Source organism: Alosa sapidissima, chromosome 6 (assembly GCF_018492685.1).
Source record: "Alosa sapidissima isolate fAloSap1 chromosome 6, fAloSap1.pri, whole genome shotgun sequence".
NCBI classification, from domain to species: domain Eukaryota; kingdom Metazoa; phylum Chordata; class Actinopteri; order Clupeiformes; family Clupeidae; genus Alosa; species Alosa sapidissima.
The window spans coordinates 6212775-6233354 of record NC_055962.1 but is presented as its reverse complement, the minus strand read 5'-3'; the positions used below and the strand labels follow the sequence as shown (position 1 = coordinate 6233354).

The 20580-nt window shown below is 44.8% G+C and overlaps 1 protein-coding gene across 2 annotated transcripts in view; it reads right to left on the bottom strand.

The window, feature by feature from the left end:
- The window catches only part of pak6b (p21 protein (Cdc42/Rac)-activated kinase 6b), a 15951-nt gene extending 3041 nt beyond the window's left edge, over positions 1-12910 (bottom strand). Inside the window, exons 1-6 of one of the 2 annotated variants that reach the window (XM_042094452.1) lie at positions 12086-12910; positions 10318-10434; positions 7253-7501; positions 5100-5741; positions 1039-1545; positions 1-114 (exon numbers count right to left, since the gene is read on the bottom strand). The exon at positions 1-114 is cut by the window's left edge and continues 20 nt beyond it. In XM_042094452.1, the coding sequence (XP_041950386.1) occupies positions 1-114; positions 1039-1545; positions 5100-5741; positions 7253-7459 (1470 nt within the window). In that variant the 5' untranslated portion in view covers positions 7460-7501; positions 10318-10434; positions 12086-12910. Of the gene's footprint in view, positions 115-1038; positions 1546-5099; positions 5742-7252; positions 8067-10317; positions 10435-12085 lie in introns of those variants that run through there. The other variant, XM_042094451.1, reaches the window with a different exon arrangement.
- Positions 12911-20580: the final 7670 nt, after the last annotated feature.

Genomic DNA, 20580 nt, shown 5'->3' with positions numbered 1-20580 from the left:
GGTGAGAGCGCCGCCCTGCAGGTACTCCATGATCACCCACAGTTCTTCCTCCACAAGTGCACTCTTGAACATCTCCACCACATTCCTATGCCTGTAGTCTCTCATGATCACCACCTGCAGTGCAACACCGCAGGACGTCAACACCCCAGGAGACATGACTTCACAGAACACTGACATCACAGGACACAAACACCACAGGACACTGACATCACAGGACACTGACGTCACAGGACACTGGCATCACAGGACACTGACAACACAGGGCACTGATGTCACAGGACACTGGCATCACAGGACACTGACGTTACAAGACACTGGAGTCACAGGACACTAATGGTGCGTTCATGGTGCGGAGTATGAGCATTGTGGATTTGTTCCATGCACAAATAAGTCACTTGTTTATTTACGATATAATCATAAGTAAGTGATTGTGATATTGAATAATAATTCCCAGAGTACCTTTGAGTAACTACATGATGTTAGCCTTCTGGCCAGCTAGCCTATGAACATTAGCAACATCACCAGTTTGTTGTCGTCAAATGAACACTCTCAATTTGGAAGTCTGGAACTCCAAAATGTTCCAGCTGCATGAACGCACAACAACATCTCAGGACGTCAGCAACACAGGACCGGATGTCGTCATAGGACATCACCACAGGAAATCAACATCATAAGACGCCAACATCACAGGATGTCAACATTGCTGGATGTCATCATAGGACATCAATATCGCAGAATGTCAACTTTACTGGATGTCGTCATAGTATGTCAATATCACAGGATGTCAGCATAACAGGATGTAGTCATAGGACGTTCAACATCACAGGAGATCAATATTACAGGAAGCCACTATCATAGGATGTCAACATCAAAGGACGTCAACATCACAGGACGTCAGAATCAACAGAAACTAATATCACACAATCCTAGTATCACAAAGTGTCACCATCATTGAATGGCAAATCAGACAATATGGGCTTGTTCCTTCCTACACACACATATTAACATACAAACACACACACACACACACACACACACCTCATTAAAGAGCAATTCCCTCCTCTGCTGCTTGCGTAGGTCCATCATCTTCACGGCGACCTGTCGACCTGTGTGCCTCTCCCGGGCGATACACACCACACCAGTCGAACCTTCGCCGATCTTGACAAAGTTCTCCAGGTAGGCACGCGGGTCGCCCTTATCCACAACCATCTGCAGCGCCGCCTTGAACTGCTCGTGGGTCACCTTAGGTGGCTCTTGATCGGGGGATGGGGATAGTGTTTTCGGTGGACGGAGGCAGGGGGATCCAGGACCCGCTGGCCCAGTAGACGGAGCTCCTGCTGGGGAGGAACGCTGGCCTTCCTCCCTCGGGCCCTGGAGGTGGCTGGAGTACTTGGGGAGAGGTGCAGTGTCACTCCGGCCTGTAGGGGGCCCCATGGACAGACTAGAGAAAGGGTGTGAGGCCGGCTGGAGGGACGATCGTTGGGAAGACTTTGGGGTGCTGGTGCCATTGGGCCGAGAGATGGCTGCAATGCCCATAGAGTTTGTCTGTCACAGCAAAGAGAATCACACAGTGAGCTCTCGCACATAAGAAAAGCTTACCAGTTTAACACTGATAGACCAAAAAACAGTTTACCACAGTTTACCACTAGTAGACCAGAGACAAGTTTAACTCTTGTAGTGCAGAGACCAGGGGCGGACTGGGACCAAAAATTGGCCCTGGCATATTTGGCCCAAGCGGCCCTCAAATCGGTCGGGCACACCTAATTAAATACAAAATCTTTGCATTACCCTTAAATATGCATATATTTTCAACTGTCATGGAGCACTGAAAGTGATTGGCTATTGGCTCATCCGATAGCCTCATTGGCTATCACTCTGTCCGATCAGAGGTAGCCATGGAGTACATGATCTCCATACTCAAGTAGCCTAGGCTATACAAGCAATTATTAAAGAGTTTCTGCTTGAATTCAAAGTAGCATTCCAAATTATTCAATAGGCTACATTTAAACTATATAATGCTCAACTGACAGCAGCACCAAACAGTTACTGAATTTGCCTATGTGTAAAGACCTAAATTACCTACTGTAGATTGTAGTATACGTTAATCACTGTAGGACAACTGAAACAACACAAAATAAATAGAGCTGTTGCTGGAAATATTTTATTCCTGTAGGCTATACTACATTGCTGGTACATTTTGGAACATATAGCTACATTAACTAATTATCTTGAATGTCTTCCAGTAGCCTATCGTATAGGTTACTGTATAGTTGGCTTGTGCATGAATATGACTTGTTGCCTACATTTCCGTCAGTCTACAGCCCATCTTTACCATGATAATTAACCCTTCTAAGATAGGAACCCTTTCAACGCTCTACTTTGAGAGACCAACCACCACTCATGCCATCGATGTTGAATTGTGGGCGTCTGACGGAAACTGATCAATCTGACCAACAATTAACATCGATTTGACACTCTTTTGCTGTCCGGGGTTGCAAATCATTCATTTAGAACATTTAAGTTACGCTGTTTGTTATTATAATCACAGCACGGCCTTACGTTATCATAACCACATCATTACATTATCGCAATTAATAAGTCATCATAATCATCATCGTCAGCATGGCATGTCACACATAGCCTACCTGCTCCACCACTGAGTTCTTATCATGTAGCCGCAAGGCTCCACCACCTGCTCACTGTCCCTCTCTGTATAGGGCTGACATATGCTAGCCTACTTGCAATATTGTATTTTTGAAGCTTCTACATTGGTGTTACTTTTGCACTATTGTCACTACCGTGTAGGCAACTTCGATTAACTTCTGATGGCTCACAAAATCCTGGCTCTGGGCCAAAATGCGAGGGGTGGGCCTGACGTGAGCTGTTATTGGATCAGTCGACATATGGAAATGTAACCAGTGGGCCGCTGATTGTCCTTCCTTTGGGCTGATCGTTGGCCAAAATAATTAAATTATATATATAGCCTATTCTATCGGCCCAAAAGGTGCGTCGGCCCACTGGGAAAATGCCCGGTATGCCAGATGGCCAGTCCGCCCATGGCAGAGACTACTTTTAATGCTGCGTACTGAAAAAAATAAACATATCTAATGTGACTCTAGTGTGAACATAAACATACAAGATACAAGATACATGGATTGTATTTGTCTCAAACATAGATACTTCATAAAACATGTAGTGAAATGGCATTTAGCCATAGATAATATACTTAGCATAGTTATGATTCTAGCGTGGAAATAAGCACAACATACGAAGCTGCTGCACTTTCAGTAGAGATAGTGTAAATGCCACACACTCAAATGCCAAAGTAAATCACTGAGTTTGTCTGACACAACACAGCTCACATAAGTGCAGTTTGTCATGTTCACTCAGGAATTGTCCATATTAAACTTGCTGCAGTGACTTGCAAATAGCAGAGGTGTAAATCATAGCAATGGCAGAGTTGGGGTCAGGGTCAAACCTTCCTTAATGCAGAAAAGAGAGAGTTCTCTGCGCTTCTGCAACCCACAACTAGACAGTGTCACCAGGGCAGGACAAGACAGCGTAGAGCAAAAAGAACGCAGGTGCAACACAGGTGTCTTCTTTATAGTTTTTTTTTATTCCAGGACACTGATGAAGATGTAACCTTACGTCGAAACTGTTATGCAACTTAAGAAATAAAAAAAATAAAAAACTATAAATTAAGAAGACATCTGTGTTGCACAGACGTTCTTTTCACTCTACACTTCCTGAAGGCAGATTAGTAGCAGACACAGTGCACAGCACACAGATGGTGTGTGTTTAGCTGTATGCGAGGTGTGTGTTTATTTTAATATGTGTTGTGTTTTATCAGCGTAGAGCGAACATAGTGGGTCTCATCGCTCGTTTTCACTCCTTTCCAGAGAATACCACTGAACGTGACAAGCCATTATGACGTGATTGACGCCAGCCAATGTGCCCATACAGGACGCTGGCAGCCGATGTGCCCGTACAGGAAGCTTGGGTTATCTACAGTAACCAAACAAACAGGGGTGTGTCTCTCAAACGCCTCGTTGAACTACTACCAAAGATAAATGATAGTCTCTCTCTCTCTCTCCACACACACACACACACACACACACACACACCTCACACACTCTCTCCTCTCATGACTCATGTCTTCCTACCCAGCTGTGTGTCTTGCAGCATTTTATATTTTTAATCGCAGCTTTCTCAAGTAACACTGGTTCTCAAAGTCCTCATTATAGTTGCTTATGTTAAAAGTTACTTGCAACTGCAAACCCCAAATCCCAATATATCACTCTCGCCATGGTGGTTACTCAATGACACTTTCAGGAAATGCAGCCTTGACTGTGTGATTATTCGGTCAGATCAACGGCATAGGTCCATGCAGCAGAGACAGAATAATAAATGCTGCTATGCCAACAATCTGATGCACACTGCCATTTGCAAATCTCCAGAATTCCATTCTATTATTATGAAACCAGAGCTGAACCACATTCCACACTGTGTTTAAGTCTTCACAAACACACCGATTGCATATCAGAAGTATTTTTCTTATTGCACAGCTAGTCAGCCTGCTCCTCCTCTGGCCTCTGTGCAGAGACTTCCTCAGTAGTGGATAGTGGGAGATTGTACTCTCGTCTGCTTCAGTTTCACATGAACCGGCTAATGCATTATTTACCAGTAAGATTCATCTTACCAGCCACCGGCAGATGACTCATTTTTTCCCCTCACTGCACAGCCCTTAGGCTGTTCTGCTAAATCATCCTGTTTAAACCTGAAATGTACTTGTCTGGCTTAAAAAAATAAATAAATAAACGAATGTAGTAGCAATGTAGAATGTGGTAAAGCAATAACTTTGTAAAGGGTTGATCACCCCACAAAAATGTGAAGAAACTTTCATAGCAAACGTTGTCAACTAATTGCCAAAAGACACCAGTAAGCATGCTAGAAAGCTTTTCCTGATGGCAACTGTGCTCTTGTTGGTGTTTGCAAGGTTTCTGCAGGCCTTTTTTTATGTAGTTAGTGTGCTAGTTTTGCACCTAAACTCCTTACTAAGGACAAGGAAAAAGGACATCTGTGAGAAAGAGGGTACTGACCTTGAAGTCATAAGTCGAGTGAGGCCTCCTTGGGGTTTCCATGGAGATGCCATCAAGCTTGGGACTGAGGTTAACCTTAGTAGGCGTGTGATTGGAGGGTGGGTGGTTTAGGAAAAGGGAAGCAGGCCTCTGATTGGTTGCACTGCTTCTTTGAGCCATGTTGATTGGCTGAGCGCGGGTTGCCTCGCTGTTGGCGTAGCGGCCCATCTCCCCACCTCTGAGGGCCTCGGGTGGAGACGCAGCACCACTTGGCGTGGCCCTGGGGCGGGCGAAGGGGTCGAGGCACACCTCGTGCACAGACTTAGCGCGCGGTGCGCCGCCGTTGGCCTGTAGCGTGGCAGTGGTCCTGCTAGGCCCCAGCGGGCTGCCTCTCTCGCTGTGCACATTCCAAACCCTCTCCTGCCAGTCGCCCGACGGGCTCGTCTGACCTGCCCGTGCCAGTGCCTCGGCGTTCATCTCCTCGTACTGGTAGCCGTCGCCCTCGGTGACCTCGCCGATGCGGCCCATGGACTTGGCGCGTTTCCGTAGCGATGGGCTGGTGCGGCGGAGAGAGTTGGAACTGGAGACAGAGAGGCGGGCCATCTGATTGAGGGCAGCGGAGATGTAGTCACCATGACCGATGAAGCTCCCACGCACAATGGTCTGAGGGAAGGACACACACACACACACACACACACATAAACTTAATCATGTGTCTTGCTCTGATGGACAGAGAAAAACACATTCACACACGCTTACTCTCGCTCCCACACACAAATGGTCTTGGGGATAGACACACACACACACACACACACACACACACACACACACACACACTTATTCTCAAGCATTAGGCTTATCTACTGGACCTTGACATCAAAACCAGCAAGCTGCTTTGAAGTGAGTTATCTTACTGAAGTTACTCAGTAAAGACACAGAGGCTTCCGATTGCACTACAGTACATGGGTCACATAAAGTCATTGTAAAACTAGGACATCTATATGCATATAAGTTGAAGCACTGTCTGTATGGGCCTAGCATACTAGTCGTGTTTTTTCAGCAAAGCACTTTTACACACATATTAGGGGCTAGCAGCACCAGCAAGGTCGATGTGGCTGTGATCAACCAAGCCTTAGGCCCTTTGGAAAACATTGATCGCCTGTGCAGTCAACCAGGAAATTAAATTATTCAACTGATGGGGAATTAATATTGATGCCAATGGGATGGAGTGTTTATTTGTGTTATTGAGTTCAACCAAGCACCTCTAAACAATTCTCAAAGGCAGAGGTTAACAAAGCAAACAGATTCACCACATTAAGTAACTCACTCACAAGTTGTGACCTTTTGAACTCTGCAATGACCTCCTGATTGATTCACCTAAAAACACCAGCAACAACATGTGCTGGTTACTCAGGGCAGTGATAATGACCTGATCATGTCAGACCTTCCAACACAAAGTATATTTCTCTTCACAAAGTAAAACCTACCACCATGCACCAAAACCAAAACTCTTCCTTTTCACATTCTCAGGTCAAACTTTCCCTCGAGCACGGAAAAACATTTTCAAGAAAACTCGCCTTACCACTTCCCTGGGACGAGTATTTGTCCCCGTGACAAATAACATATTAACTTTCATGGCCAAGCCCTGTGCTTCCTCTCTGGTAAAGCACTGAGCACAAAGATAAACTGACAAAGGAATCTACTGTAGACTCTTGTCTCAAGTGACAGCATTCAAGAAAGCTCTCTGTGCATCTTATCATACTGAACACAATAACACCAACAATAAGTGCCTCAGATGACATGCAGCATGACACCCAGGCTAAACGTGTCCTGCTGTGCTAGAAGGCTCATGTACTGTACACCCTATTCAGAGAGATGTTTCTTTCCTTTATCGACAAGCACAAACACAGCAAACCGAATACAGACAGACAGACAAGCCAAGACCAAGTCTATATAATGCATGTAACTTTGAGTAAAGATTCTGTTTCATTTAAATAGGCTTTCATTTCCTGTTCATAATACCTTTGTTCTCTGACAAACACACACACACACACACACACACACAAACACACATACACACTCACACAAACACATGCACACACACACAGACTGACACACTGACACACACACACACACACACACACACACACACACACACACACAGGCAAACATACCTTCCTGGGGACGGGTTCCACATGGGTAATGGTGGAGGGGTCCACCATAGGTTTGGGCCTCTTGAGGGTGTCGATAAGGCTCTGCCACTGGGGTGGCAGGCCCAGGTAGCAGCCCTGCGCCGGGTCATAGGAGGTGTGCACGCGGTGCTGGAAGTCCCGCGGCGCCGAGATCTCCGGCCTCCTGCGCTTCTTCTTCCGCCGGAACATGTCCAGGGGGGGCAGGCACAGGCACGAGTCCGGCGCGAGCACCTGCGGCACACAGAAGGGGGTCCCGTTATGGCACGAGCGCCTCACCTTCTCCACCCACGCCATCACGAGACGAGAGAGCCCACCCGAGCCAGACGCTACGCGAGAGCGGCAGGGCCCTCAGGCAAGTAGCGGCCACCAGTGAGGGTGACCGCTCCTTGATGACAGCAGCCGGATCAGACCGCAGCCGGACCGGGACGCAGCCGACCGCCAGAGAAGAGTGTAACGGGAGCGCAGATGGCACCTAGCAACGAGAGCGAGTGTCACGCGCCAGCGGGGACAGATAGAGCAGATTACGCGCCTGAGAGAAGCACGCGGACAGACCTGCCCAGCAGCTAAACAGGAGGACCCAGAGCAAACGACAGGCGCCACCAACCAGCACAGCGACTGCCCTGCTAAAGCGCGACGAGGAAAAGCAGATGAGGAGTGGCGGCGCTGATGAGAGCGGATGGGTGCAGTGGAGCTCAGATGGCTCCACCACAGCACTCCCACATGTATGTGTGTGTGTGTGTGTGTGTGCCTCTCCAACAGAACGCACACAACCAACACACCAACACTAGAATAACACACGTGGGGAACTGGCTCTGAGTCCCTGTCACTCAGGTGAGCAAGACAGAATAGGCGGAGAGGGAGGAGGCGGGGAGAGGGAGGGAGGAAGGGAGGGGAGGGGAGGGGTTACGGTCACACCCCCCCTCTGCCTGTGCCAATGAGCCGGCCATGTCTGGTATGTGGACGCAGCCCCGACTGCCCCAGAGCCATCTGTCACCCTCTGTCCACCTCTACTGGTGTCACAGGGGAACAACTCACAATAACTCACAAAGCCACAGGAATAAACAACCCGTTTAGGGTTAGCTCATAACAGACAAACTCGAGAATAAACAATGTGCTTCAGGCATTAACTAATGCTCTTTAGAGTTAAAGACTATTCCAAAATGTAGGAATACATAGCAGTATGCCAGCCATTGAGAGAGAAATGGATAGGTTTGAACATATGCATGGGTTAATATTCAAATGTGGGACTAAATACTCTTTCTCTCATGGCGTTCAACAAGAGAGATCTCTCTGATCAGGTGATTCTCCTCAAGCTGCCTGCCTGCCTGCCTGTCTGTCTGATTGCCTGTTTGCCTGCCTGCCTGTCATGAGACTATGCCAGCATATGTGTGGTGACATGTTCAACACCTCTTATGTGACAAAAATTGAACATTCAATTCACATGAGTTCAGCTGGGAACCAGGGGAAGGCTTGGGGCCTGACGTGGGGGCTGGGATTTGGATGTTGCAGGGGTGGCTAGGGTAAGTTTCTGGAGTAGTTAGGGTAACTGGGGTATCTGGGCTTGCTGCGATAGCTGGGGTAAGTATCTGGGATAGGTAAGGGGTGGCTAGGGTAACTGTAGTATCTGGAGTGTCTAAAGTAGCTGGGGTGGATGGGGTAAGTGGGGTAACTGTGGTGTCTGGGGGTATCTAGGGCTATTGGGATTGCTGTGGTGGTTGCTGGGATTGCGAGCTGACTGCTGGTTCAGTTCAGTTCATTGATCATGTCCTAATCATGTCTCTGTGTGAGCCGTTAGCGTTGTCCACAACACAGCAGGCTGCAAGAGGGCTGAGTGTTCTTTTTAGAGCTGTACTACACTGCAGCCAGCTGTGCTAAAACAGATAACTGGCCATCAGTGAGATTGACCGCTTCATGAACAGGGCATTTTATTGGTCTGTAGTTACAAGGGCAAAACATCACTTGCACATTTTTACGTAATCGGTCTTAGGCATAATGTAAATGTACAAGTACAGCTTGTACAACTTTCTCTTCTTTTCAAATGGGGGGGGAAAAGAATTACCGGTAAAACAGTAAACTTGTCTAGCAAATGTGAGCTTTGGATAAAAAACATATGCTAAATGAATGGGATAAATGTTAATATAAATGTACTGTGTGGACAAGTTAAATGAGTTCAGTTATTTGTCAGTGCAGTACAGTAGTACAGTAATTTGCCAATTTAAAGACAGATGACAAATATCTCACCTTTAAATTATAAAAATAGAGATGGTTTAATCCACTCCAACACATCTGGCAAACTCACCATGCAGCCAGACTAATTATTAAGTAGCTTTCATCTTATAGTATGTTCAAACCCCGGGATGTGATCTGCTTCCTGCTCTGTGAAAAAACAGCTCTAAGGATATGGGAAGGACTTTGAAATAACAAAGTTTACCCCTGTTTTGTTTTAAAAGATAAAATACATGCTGCCACCATAAAACCGAGTCATGACTCATGTTCACATGATTGCCTGAGTGGAAGCTTAGGTCGTGTTTACTCAAGCTGAGGGTAAACACCCCCTTCCTTGAAGGTGACACACATGACCAGGATATCAGCCTGCGTTTTAGTTTATGCCACAACCAAGACAGCAGCCAAAACTGCTGCCAATCATCTGGTCCAGCTCTGGCCCTGATCTGGCAGGAACACACACAGTAATTTAATCCTATCCAGGACATTAAACCTTTGACCTTAGGACAGTTAATAACAATTATATATCATTTGAAGTGTTTAAGCCTCCCAATCTCTTCAATGAAATCTCTAAAAGAAAATCTCTAAATCTTTCACTCAAAATAAGAGAATGAACAATTTTCAGTCCCAGGTTCAGTCCAATCCAAGATATTAATCCTTACTGATCTTTACAAACTTTCACTCACTTTCTCTTCAGCTGAATTTATCTAACCCAGGCAAGAATCCAGCAATGAGGGTGCTAAACACCCGCAGAGGATGAGGCAAGATCATAAATCTGTGTGTAATTGTGATGGATCAGAATTGATGTTGCTGAGAAGTCTTACCGTTTAGTTGTGTTTTTTTGTTTGTAGTTATTTCTGTATGCTTTCTTGCGCTTGAGATGAGTCAGTGAGTTATTCCATCGCTCACACCATTACTGTACCTCCTTCGTCAGTAATGATCTGCAGAAGAGAGAGAGAGAAAGAGGGAAAAGGAGACAGAGAGAGAGTGATAAGGGAAGCACACCAGAAGGGAGAGAGAGAGAGGAGAGAAAGACACACAGAAGAGTGCAAGGAGAGAGAGGGGGGTATTGAGAAAGAAAAACAGGAGAGAGAGAAGCGAACATGAGGAGAAGAAGACAGAGGAGGGTGTAGTGCATTAGTCCCATTCTCTGGTGGTCTTTTCTCTCTTCATCCACCTGTTGCAGAGCTGCAGCACTTACCATTGATCTCCTCTTCCAGTTCTCTCAGCGTGTGTGTGTGTGTGTGTGTGTGTGTGTGTGTGCCGCTCACTCTCAGGGCGGGCCCAGCCTTTGAGCTGGAGTGTGTGTGTGTGTGTGTGTGTGTATGACCTGCTCACTGTCAGGGCAGACCTAACCTTGAACTTGGAGCTGAGTGTGAGACAAAGACACATGGCCCCCCGTTCACATGTTGTGTGTATGTGTGTCTGCTTATCACTCCCAGATTCATATATACATGAACATATAGCCACTCCCCCATCCAGCCTGGGTTTCCTGTGCTATATTCCTGCGCCGGTGGCTGATGATAAGCAACTACAAAATTAAACATACTGTATGTATATGTAATATACTCATGAGCCTCATACTAAATGAGCCTTTCTCAGACCCCATGAGTCAGTCGCTATCAGTGGGCCCTAGATAGAGATCACCAGCCTAGTAGACAACATTAAAAGTCTGTTCAAGACCAAGAACACCTGTGTGTGTATGTGTGTTATGGTTTAAAAAAGAAAAAACAGGTGTGTCGGGCTATGAACAGCTGCGTGTGTGTGTGTGCTCATCACTCATAGCACTACGAAACCCCTCAGAGTTCAGTAGGTGAGCAAGTAGTCAGACTGATGACACATTATCCAGCACTGCATCCTCTCATGGGGATGGATGTGGGGTGGGATCTCTCTCTCTCTCTCTCTCTCTCACACACACACACACTCACACAGTCTTTCTCTCTCGCTGACATATAAACCCACACACACACTTTAACACTAACCTAACTAGATAGATAGATAGATTTACTTTATTTATCCCCAGGGTTGACTGGTTGAACTGGTAGAATATGAGCCATATAAGCCACAGGCTTTGTGCTGGGACGAGGGTGGTGACACCATTGTCTTCCATTATGTGAAACTCATCTCAGGGTGTGCATCTGTCACACTGACATAACACTGAGTGGCCACACCATATCTGCAATTCAGCAGTAAACTGCAGAGCTTATCACTCTATTCACTACCAAAATTCATTACATGCATCATTCATTTGTCACATTCCATCAATTGTGTTTGTTACCTTTGAACAATTAGTTAACAAGTATAATACAATTTCCAATGAGTTCCTGAGCATTAGCCTCAGGTTAGTAATTGTACTGCATCTCTGAGGGGATTAAGCTACACGCCCTGCCAAGACTCAGGATGAAAGGTCAAATATAACACTGTTTCTGCTATTACCAATATTATCAGTATCAGGGAGGGAAAAGGTTGAAAGCCTTTACTGCTTAGCATACATACAACAGATGAATAAACATGAACTATAACACTGGGTATGAACTGAAGACAAAACATTATCAGTTTCACTTGACAGTAGTTCTGAGCCATGAATATTACCTGCATTTAATGCCAGCTTTATTGCAGCTAGATGCTTCCAGAAAGCTGCTCTTCCATGTTGAGTCATAAATCCATTTCAGCCTTTGTTTCAGTTCTTACAGCGCCAGCCAAAAAATAAAAGATCCAGAAGCTTAAATTCTTCCTCTCCAGGTAAGCAACTTCACTCTAGAATTGCCAGAACACATGGTTCTACATGGTTCTGAGATCAAGGACGCTCCAGACGTTACACGATTCCTGTCCGTCTGGAGACAGCAGTACCTTGGAATGAAGTGTAATCAGAAGCCTGAGCTCCAAATGACCGGTACATTCCCTGTTGTCACCTGGATCTGAGCTCCATGGGTGAAGACACAGGACAGTTTAGGCCTCTGTCCAATGACCCGTCTCATCTAGGGACAGCTCCCCAGCTCCAGCTTGGTAATCCCTCTGCAGTGGACGTCTCCCACTCTACAGCTGGTGTCTCTGCGCTTCGTTCCACTCACTCCTCTCCTGGCGTGAGCTCATTCTGCACTTTGTCCGGACCTGCCCCACTCTCTCTCTCTCTCTCTCTCTCAGCTGCATGTGGGGGGATACATTCCTTCAACCGCCTCTCCCGACTTAAAATAGCGATTCAAATTAAAAAAAAAATATTCAGAAGAACCACTCAAACCTCTCAGAGTGGACCACCAGAACCATTCATGTATGGTCACGCTTGACAACAGCCGAGAGACAAGAGTCCGGGGGAGCAGAGCAGAGGCTACCAGGCAGCACAAGCCTCTCTGCACCGGAGATTCCTGCGGGTTCCCTGCCTCTCTCTGTGCCTGGGCTGGGAGGTTCCTGCGGGTTCCCTCCCTCCTCCTCTGCGGAATGAGAATGAGCGAGGGGCAGGGCTGGACAGGCAGGTAGGCAGGTAGGATTGCTTTCCAGGTCTGTGACAGGCTCCCGCTTGCCCTGTGTGGGTCTGTGTGTGTCCCTCTTCCCTCAGGGTGTTTGTGTGTGTGTGTGTGTGTGTGTGTGTGTGTGTGTGTGTGTGTGTGTGTGTGTGTGTGTGTGTGTGTGTGTGTGTGTGTGTGTGAGAGGTGATGAGTTGTGCTTAGGGGCACATGCAGTGTGTGTGTGTGTGTGTGCATACTGTAGCTAGCTGGGACATGCTCCACTGTGGGTGACTCAGAGGCTGTTGGAGCAGCCTGGGTCTTGTTTCGTTTGCATGCATTATCAGGGCCAGCTAGCTGTGCAAACTCACTAGCGGTAGATATGGCGGAATAGGGAAGCGTTTATGGTCCTGTGGCCCTGTGACATGACAACTCTCCAAAACAATATCCTCAAGTGCTTCTCAGGCAGTAGCAAGGAGCAACTGTGGCGTGTTTTGTGTAATTCAGTTGTGTGTGCATAAATGCAAATGAAAAAAAAAAAACAGTGTGACTGATGCTATGTGGAAAAATACAAGCATGTTGCACATCAAGCTCACCAAGCTGTTTCCTGGCCAGCCTGGGATCCAGGATCACAGCAACAGACTCACCTGGGGCTGAGACTCGAGATTACATCAACAGACTCACCTGGAGGGCTGTTGAGATCACATCAACAAACTCTCCCCTTCTCACTCAGCGATGAGCCCATGATGACGGGGGCTGCAAATGCATGTTCCACTAATATGTAACCATTACCAGTAGATTTATGCTGTACAGAGAGTAACATGAACAACACAGCTGGTTTACTTGGTCATACTGTATCACTGAGTATGACAAGGAGTCATTTGTACTGCAGGATAAAAGCACACAGACATTGCATGCATTACTCTAGCACAGTGTTCAAACAAAACAGCTCACTACTCCCTCCCGTGCAATTGAAACTTTCCTAAACGCGCATCTCGTTGGTGATTTGCTTGGAACAGCAGTTCTTTGTTTTTATGGTCCAGGCTGGACCAAGTTGTTTTCGTTGCCGTTTTTGAAGTCTGGGCTGTCCACAGAGACCACATTCTTTTACAGTGTATTCGGGGCACAGGCAGCTAGCGGATGGTGAGGTGATGTTTGCTGTATATGACAAAAAATGTAAACATTGGTCGTAGTGTTATCTAATTGCATCGAAGTCCGGAATCATTCAGAGTAAACATTGGTCTAGTGTTATCCAATTGCGTGCAGTGAGATTTTCAAATGCATGCATGGTGCCGCCCCTCGAGTTGGGCCATTACATTGTTCGTGGCCAGACCCTTAATCTTTCTAGATTACCAGGGTCTGGATTTTCTAGGCTACATATTTCCATATCTGCCCAAATTTAGCCCCGTCCACAAAATTTGAGGTCGGGAAGTTCTGAATAGAATTTTGATTACGACTTCGCCATACTATGACCATTTAGTTGCGTGACATTTACATATCTTATGTTTATTTTGTCCCCCCATGCCTGTTTTATTCATCCCGACCAGAAGAGACGAATGAAACATTAGGCACGTTCCACTTTTGCTGCTTAACGGTTTTGTTCAGAGTTGAAAATGCAACGGTACTTAATCAGAAGCTTTCTGTGTGGTACGATGTAAATTATGTTTAGTTCAAAAGTGTTTTAATCATCCCGGCTCTCCCTTACGGGAGGCTAGTAGTGTCTCATTTCCATGGGGTTCCAAGGGGAATATTTTCACCCCTATGTCTTGCCACTTGGTTTCGAGGGACAAGGGCTAGGGGTAGGGGAAGGGGTAAAATAGAGAAATGGGATTAGGCCTAAGCCTGGACATTGGCAATCTGAGCCCATTTAGAGTATTTACCCCATCTGTAGACTGGATTTGGGAGGTTCTGTTAAAATAACTAAAAAGATTCTTAGACTGAAACAGAACTCAGAACTGCAAATCCATGCAAGACCACACCACGGTCTTATAGGAGGTCTAGAGAATTTCCCCTTGGGGATCAATAAAGTATCTATCTATCTATCTATCTATCTATCTAGAAGACAAAAAAGGCAGAGAGCGGAAGACCTTTGTTTCATTGTTTCAACATATAGCAAAACAAATCAACCCAAACATGCAGGTCGCTATGTCTCTGGATATATCATTTAAACACTAACAGACACAGGTCTCCTATTAAGTGACTCCAAAGTTCACTAACTGGTCTGGCCTCACTCTTAGAAGGAAGTTTGTAGAAAAATCCTGGCTGCCAGCTCTCATTGCTTTCCCCTGGAGGCGCCCAGTCACAGAGCCTGCTGGGGTGTGGGAGGACAGCATGCAGAAATGACCTCCCTGCATGCAGAGATGGCTCTGTAGGGGTGTCCTCTACTCCACACAAGCCTCCCACTTCACTAGGTTTCCTTCAAAGCTGCGAGAGAGGACACGTCCCACAAACACACCTCTGTCGGACGTGTTTACAAACCGACACACACACACACTCACATGCAGTCTTGGAAACACTAAGACTGTTGGAATCCCCCCCAAACACTACCTCATTGTCAGGGTCAATAAGTGGAAATAGTCTATGTTCATATGATATTTGTACGCTTTGGTATAAGTTCATATTCTCTGCAATTAATGTGTGACAATGGTATGTTTATTCTAGCCTAAGAGGTGATGCTTCGCCACATCATCAGTAAATGATGTCTCTTAAAAGTGACGTGTGAGTGAGCAGGACATCTCATTTCTCATATCTGCCTCTCTTTCATCCCCCCGGACAATTTGCACTACCCTGTCCCACAAATAGTGTTCTCTTTATTTACAAAAGTACATACTGTAATTACACTTATACATAGCCTTATTCTACTGCTCTTCATACTATCCATCCTGCACATACATTTATTATGACCGCCGCTAGCAAAGCTAGCGAAGCGGTCATATAGGGATTGTCAAAGGTTTTTTTTTTTTTCCGTCATCTACTTCCTGAATTTTTGGTCAACGATACCCGGGACACCGAACCACCGGGGCACATGAAATTTGGTGGGTATGTAGCCCCACTAGACTTTTACGGAAAAATTTCGTTTCGTCCCCAGGGAGCCACTCCCCCCCCCGTGCTGGGCCCCCCGAACCGCAAAAAAAGCAGTTTTTCCTAAATAACTACCTGAACCGTGGCACTGAGGATGAAGAATCTTTTATGGTACGTTGGTCTCAAGGGCCCACATCAATCTGGCCCATAATCACTCATTTGTGATTTGCACCCCCCCCGGTAAAAAATGAAAATGCAATATTATTCTGCTTTAATCACCTCTATCTTCAGTTAAGATGTTCAGAACTACACCAAATTTTATGTGTATGATTGACCTGGCATTCTCTGGGGGTATGCCAAGTTTCGTAGAATTTCATCCATGGGGGGGTCTAAAAAAAATTAGGTTATGTGTACATTTAGTGACTGTACACTCATTGACCTGTAGATGGCAGTGCACACATACACATGCACACACACACAGGCACCCACATACTATCGGTATTAGAACGGTCGATACATAATTACAAATTCAGTAGGATTAAAAGAAAGCCAAAATAAATATTCATCATCATCATCATGGCTGCATTTCCAGTATTGGCGATAAGTAGTCGTTTGTCCACTAGATGGCGCGTCGTTGCAGTGAGACGTAATTTTGTTGGAAGTTAACCCTTAAAGGTGTAGGTTTTGAAGGTTCTAAAATTCAACAATTGAAGGTTCTAAAATTCTATGTTGAATTCAATGAACCCAGATATTCTTTAGAACGTTCATTTCTCAACATTGGTACTCCTTTAAGGGTTAAAAGTGGGTTGGAAAAACAATGGACACTTCATACAAGGAGTGTAGTTTACCGCAGAGAACGTCTAATAAGGATAGGATGATGTTCACATGAAATGTAATTTCCATTTCTTCTTGAAGCCGAAATAAATCTGAGGATGTTTATCGGACATACTTGGTTTTTACTGCAGGTACGTTAATTTTATAATATCAATAAGGACCTAGGTAATGTTACCGTTAGCGTTGGTTGAGTGATGGAGGCCAATTTGATTGATTGCATTTGTAGAAAACTATAAATGCGGTTATACCAAGCAAATTGATAGCAGCACTGTAATTGTATCTTTCGACTGTCATTTGTTGCACGTGCTACAAAAATCATTCTGTGCAATGGAAGATTTACCAACGTTACACCGGTCTGATACAGTTTTGCCTAAACATGCGTGAGACTGAGACGCCTGTTTATTTTTTCTTAAGTGCGTGCAGGGTGTGAGAGGGGAATCGATGTGCTTTGATTCCAGCTTGGTAGTTGTAGTCTGTGAAATTAAAAAGCATGTGTGTGTTAAGTATCCAATGACACCTTCATTTCATTATGGCTGGTTTAGCAACACACCTTAAGCTACTGTGTAGTGGGTCCCATTTAGAAGTGGCTACTTCATTCGCGCTTTCCTTGACTCATGGAGCTGCGTGAATATTATTACAACTTTTCGCCACGATATGGCAGTTTAAGTCCGCTTGATACTGTAAGGCGTAAGCCATTGGTTTCCAAAGGAGATTTTATTTGTGTCGCCAGCATAGCCTATTGACAATTTATGTTGTAAATAGGCCTACCTTATAAGCCTACCTGTAGTTTAGGGAAGCTAACAGCTTTCTATTAGGATCTAGTTTGTTAGTTACAGTTTTGTTTTGTCACTCCCTGATGCATTTTTGCATTTAGAATAGCCAGAGCGTGGATATCTCAATCGGAAAATTAAACAATATCGGGTGCCTATGGACTAGGCTGGGTGAACCCAGCCTGATCTGCCCGCTATTTATCTTTTGATTTCTTAAAAGATTGAGCTTGGTCTGGTGAAAGCCAGACTAGCCATGGACCTCAGTTACACAATGCAAGGGAACATGAATCAGCCTTTATTTGCAAGAACAATAACGGACAACAGCTCTTCAACTTTGGCCCGTTAAAATGTGTATAAACAGTCTAGCCACGCATTTCATCAAGGCCCATTTGGACATGTCAGTTATTTGCACCACTGGTTAGATGTAAAACAGCATTTCGTTTCAGACTACTGTTACTTAATTTGTGCATTGACAATAAAGTATTACATGAACTAAAGATGACTAAAATCTTATGTAGAAGAAGAAACATTCACAAAAAATCCATCCATCCAAAAATGACCTTTGTTTTTGATAGCTGTTGAAAACGGCATGGAACTGACAGAGATTTTTTGTTTATAAATAAATAAATAAATAACATTATGCTGATACCTTTTGCTTTTCCCAAATACAATGTAGCCTACAGGTGTAAGTGACCTTTCATCAATCCAGTTGCAATGGATGAACTGTGATGAACTGCCCTACTTGTGATTGTTTAGAGATTTTAAAGGTTTTATAACAATGCTACATCTTCTTTGGCTATTCTATCTATTCACCTTTTCAGCACCAGTAGGCTACTTTCTGTGCAGCCGCACACACACACTCAGGCATGCCAAACAAGCATACACAAACGTTTCAAGAGTGGGGGATGGAGTAAAAGATGGAGACAAATTGAAGTGTGATTTATTTTTGCGGAACGGATGTACAGGACTGAGCGGCGGTCATATTTTGTACCGCTATGCGGTACATCTAGTTCTTAATACTCTTATAATGGTACTGTATCTGCACTACAATGGTGCTGTTACCACACTGCACATAGCTGTACATTCTGTACTGTACATACTTACTACTGTTATATTGTTACTGCTGCTACTACATTGCACATATCTGTATGTTGTTCATACATTGTTCATATTAATCTATTCTGCTCTAAAGTAACTGCTAATACACTGTACATATTTATATCTAAATTATATTACCTTAAACCACCTTCTGTAAACCAACTGCATACTACTGTCTACACTGCACTATATTTCTTGTCCTGCCTATGCACCACCGGTCTATACTTTGTATATCACATTGCACTTTTCTGCTTTTTTTGCACTTCTGGGTAGACGCAAACTGCATTTTGTTGGCTTTGTACTTGTACTCTGCATAATGACAATAAAGTTGAATCTAATCTAATGTAATCAGTGTTTTTTCCCGATGCATTCTACTGTCAGTGACTGACGCGAGAGAAGCGAGGTTCTGTGTTCCATTTATTCCATTCCATTCAGATATAGCATATAATACTAATTAATTTGGTGTCATCAAGAGGCATAAAATTAAATGGTAGCTTAGTGGATTGTCCATTCATTGTGCGCATCTGCACAAGTGCTGACAAACTTCACCACTCGTGGGTAGGCCAGAAACAACTACTGTATATTTAAAACCACAAATGAAGTGTAGGGGCAGGCATGGCCTACTGGTTAGCACATTGGACTTGTAACCGGACGGTTGCTGGTTCAAACCCCGACCAGTAGGCATGGCTGAAGTGCCCTTGAGCAAGGCACCTAACCCCTCACTGCTCCCCGAGCGCCACTGTTGTTGCAGGCAGCTCACTACGCTGGGATTAGTGTGTGCTTCATTCCAATGTTCACCGGAGTCAGAAAGAAGCAACCAAGACGGGCCCTGCTCGCTCTATTATGTGTTTTTGTCCCTCCCAAACTGCGTTAAAATGGTGTATTTAAAGGTTGTATCAGCGATTGCAGGCCCAAAAAAGGCCCAAACATAAATGATCACATTAATCCAATCGATCCGCTAGCTGCCCGCCCCCATAAGCAGGCCGTCAAAAAACGCGTCTCTGTAGGCAGCCTAGGCAGGGCCGTTTCAAGGAATTTGGGGGCCTAAGCAAAATGGACATGGAGCCCCCCCCCACAGCACGCAACGCCTACAGGAACCACAACATAGCCATACAGTTTAAATTCACCCACACTTTATATAAATAAAAAATGTTGACAGTGCAAATACTGCTGTTGCATATATACTGTGGATTAGTTTTGAACATTTTGAACATTTGCAAAAACACCACCATACCATAAAATCCAATGTCAGCTTCTTCCTCATGAATGGAGGATGAAGTTGATGGTGTACCTGGGAAAATAATTGGAAAAAAAAAATTTGAAATGACCTGTGAAGTACGTTTGACCATTTCACTGTTAGCATATTGGAAATGGTCATTAACAGCTCAGTGAGAGAAATTCACTCTACCTTCATCAGTGGAGGTATCCTTAGGAAGAGCCTGAGGGCTGAGAAATTTAAGCAAAGCACCTTGAGGGAGAAAGAAAAGATATGTTAGCATTTCCATATTTTGATATTTAGAAGGGATGCAGCTACTTTCACAACTACCAGTGCTTACTGTAAAAACATCCCAAGCTAATGTTATACATTGACCTAGGCCTACTAGTAGCTTAACATAGCATTTAAGCATTCTGCTGTTTGAGAATTAGACAGACGCACAGTGCTTTAAAGACAGTAAACAGCTGGCGTGCATGAATACTACTAGACATGAATGTTCCAGTCTGCACGGAATTTATCGTGTGGTTTTCCTAACCCCCATTTGGTAAATAGATTATCATGGTCGAATAGTTAGTATAGCAGAGAAGCTATGCCACTTTCATCAAAACCTATTACAAAGCTATAGCAATGTTATGTCATTAAATACGATAAACAGTGATTCTGGAACAGATCTGCGTCTTCCTTGTCCCGTTAATAAACATAATACAG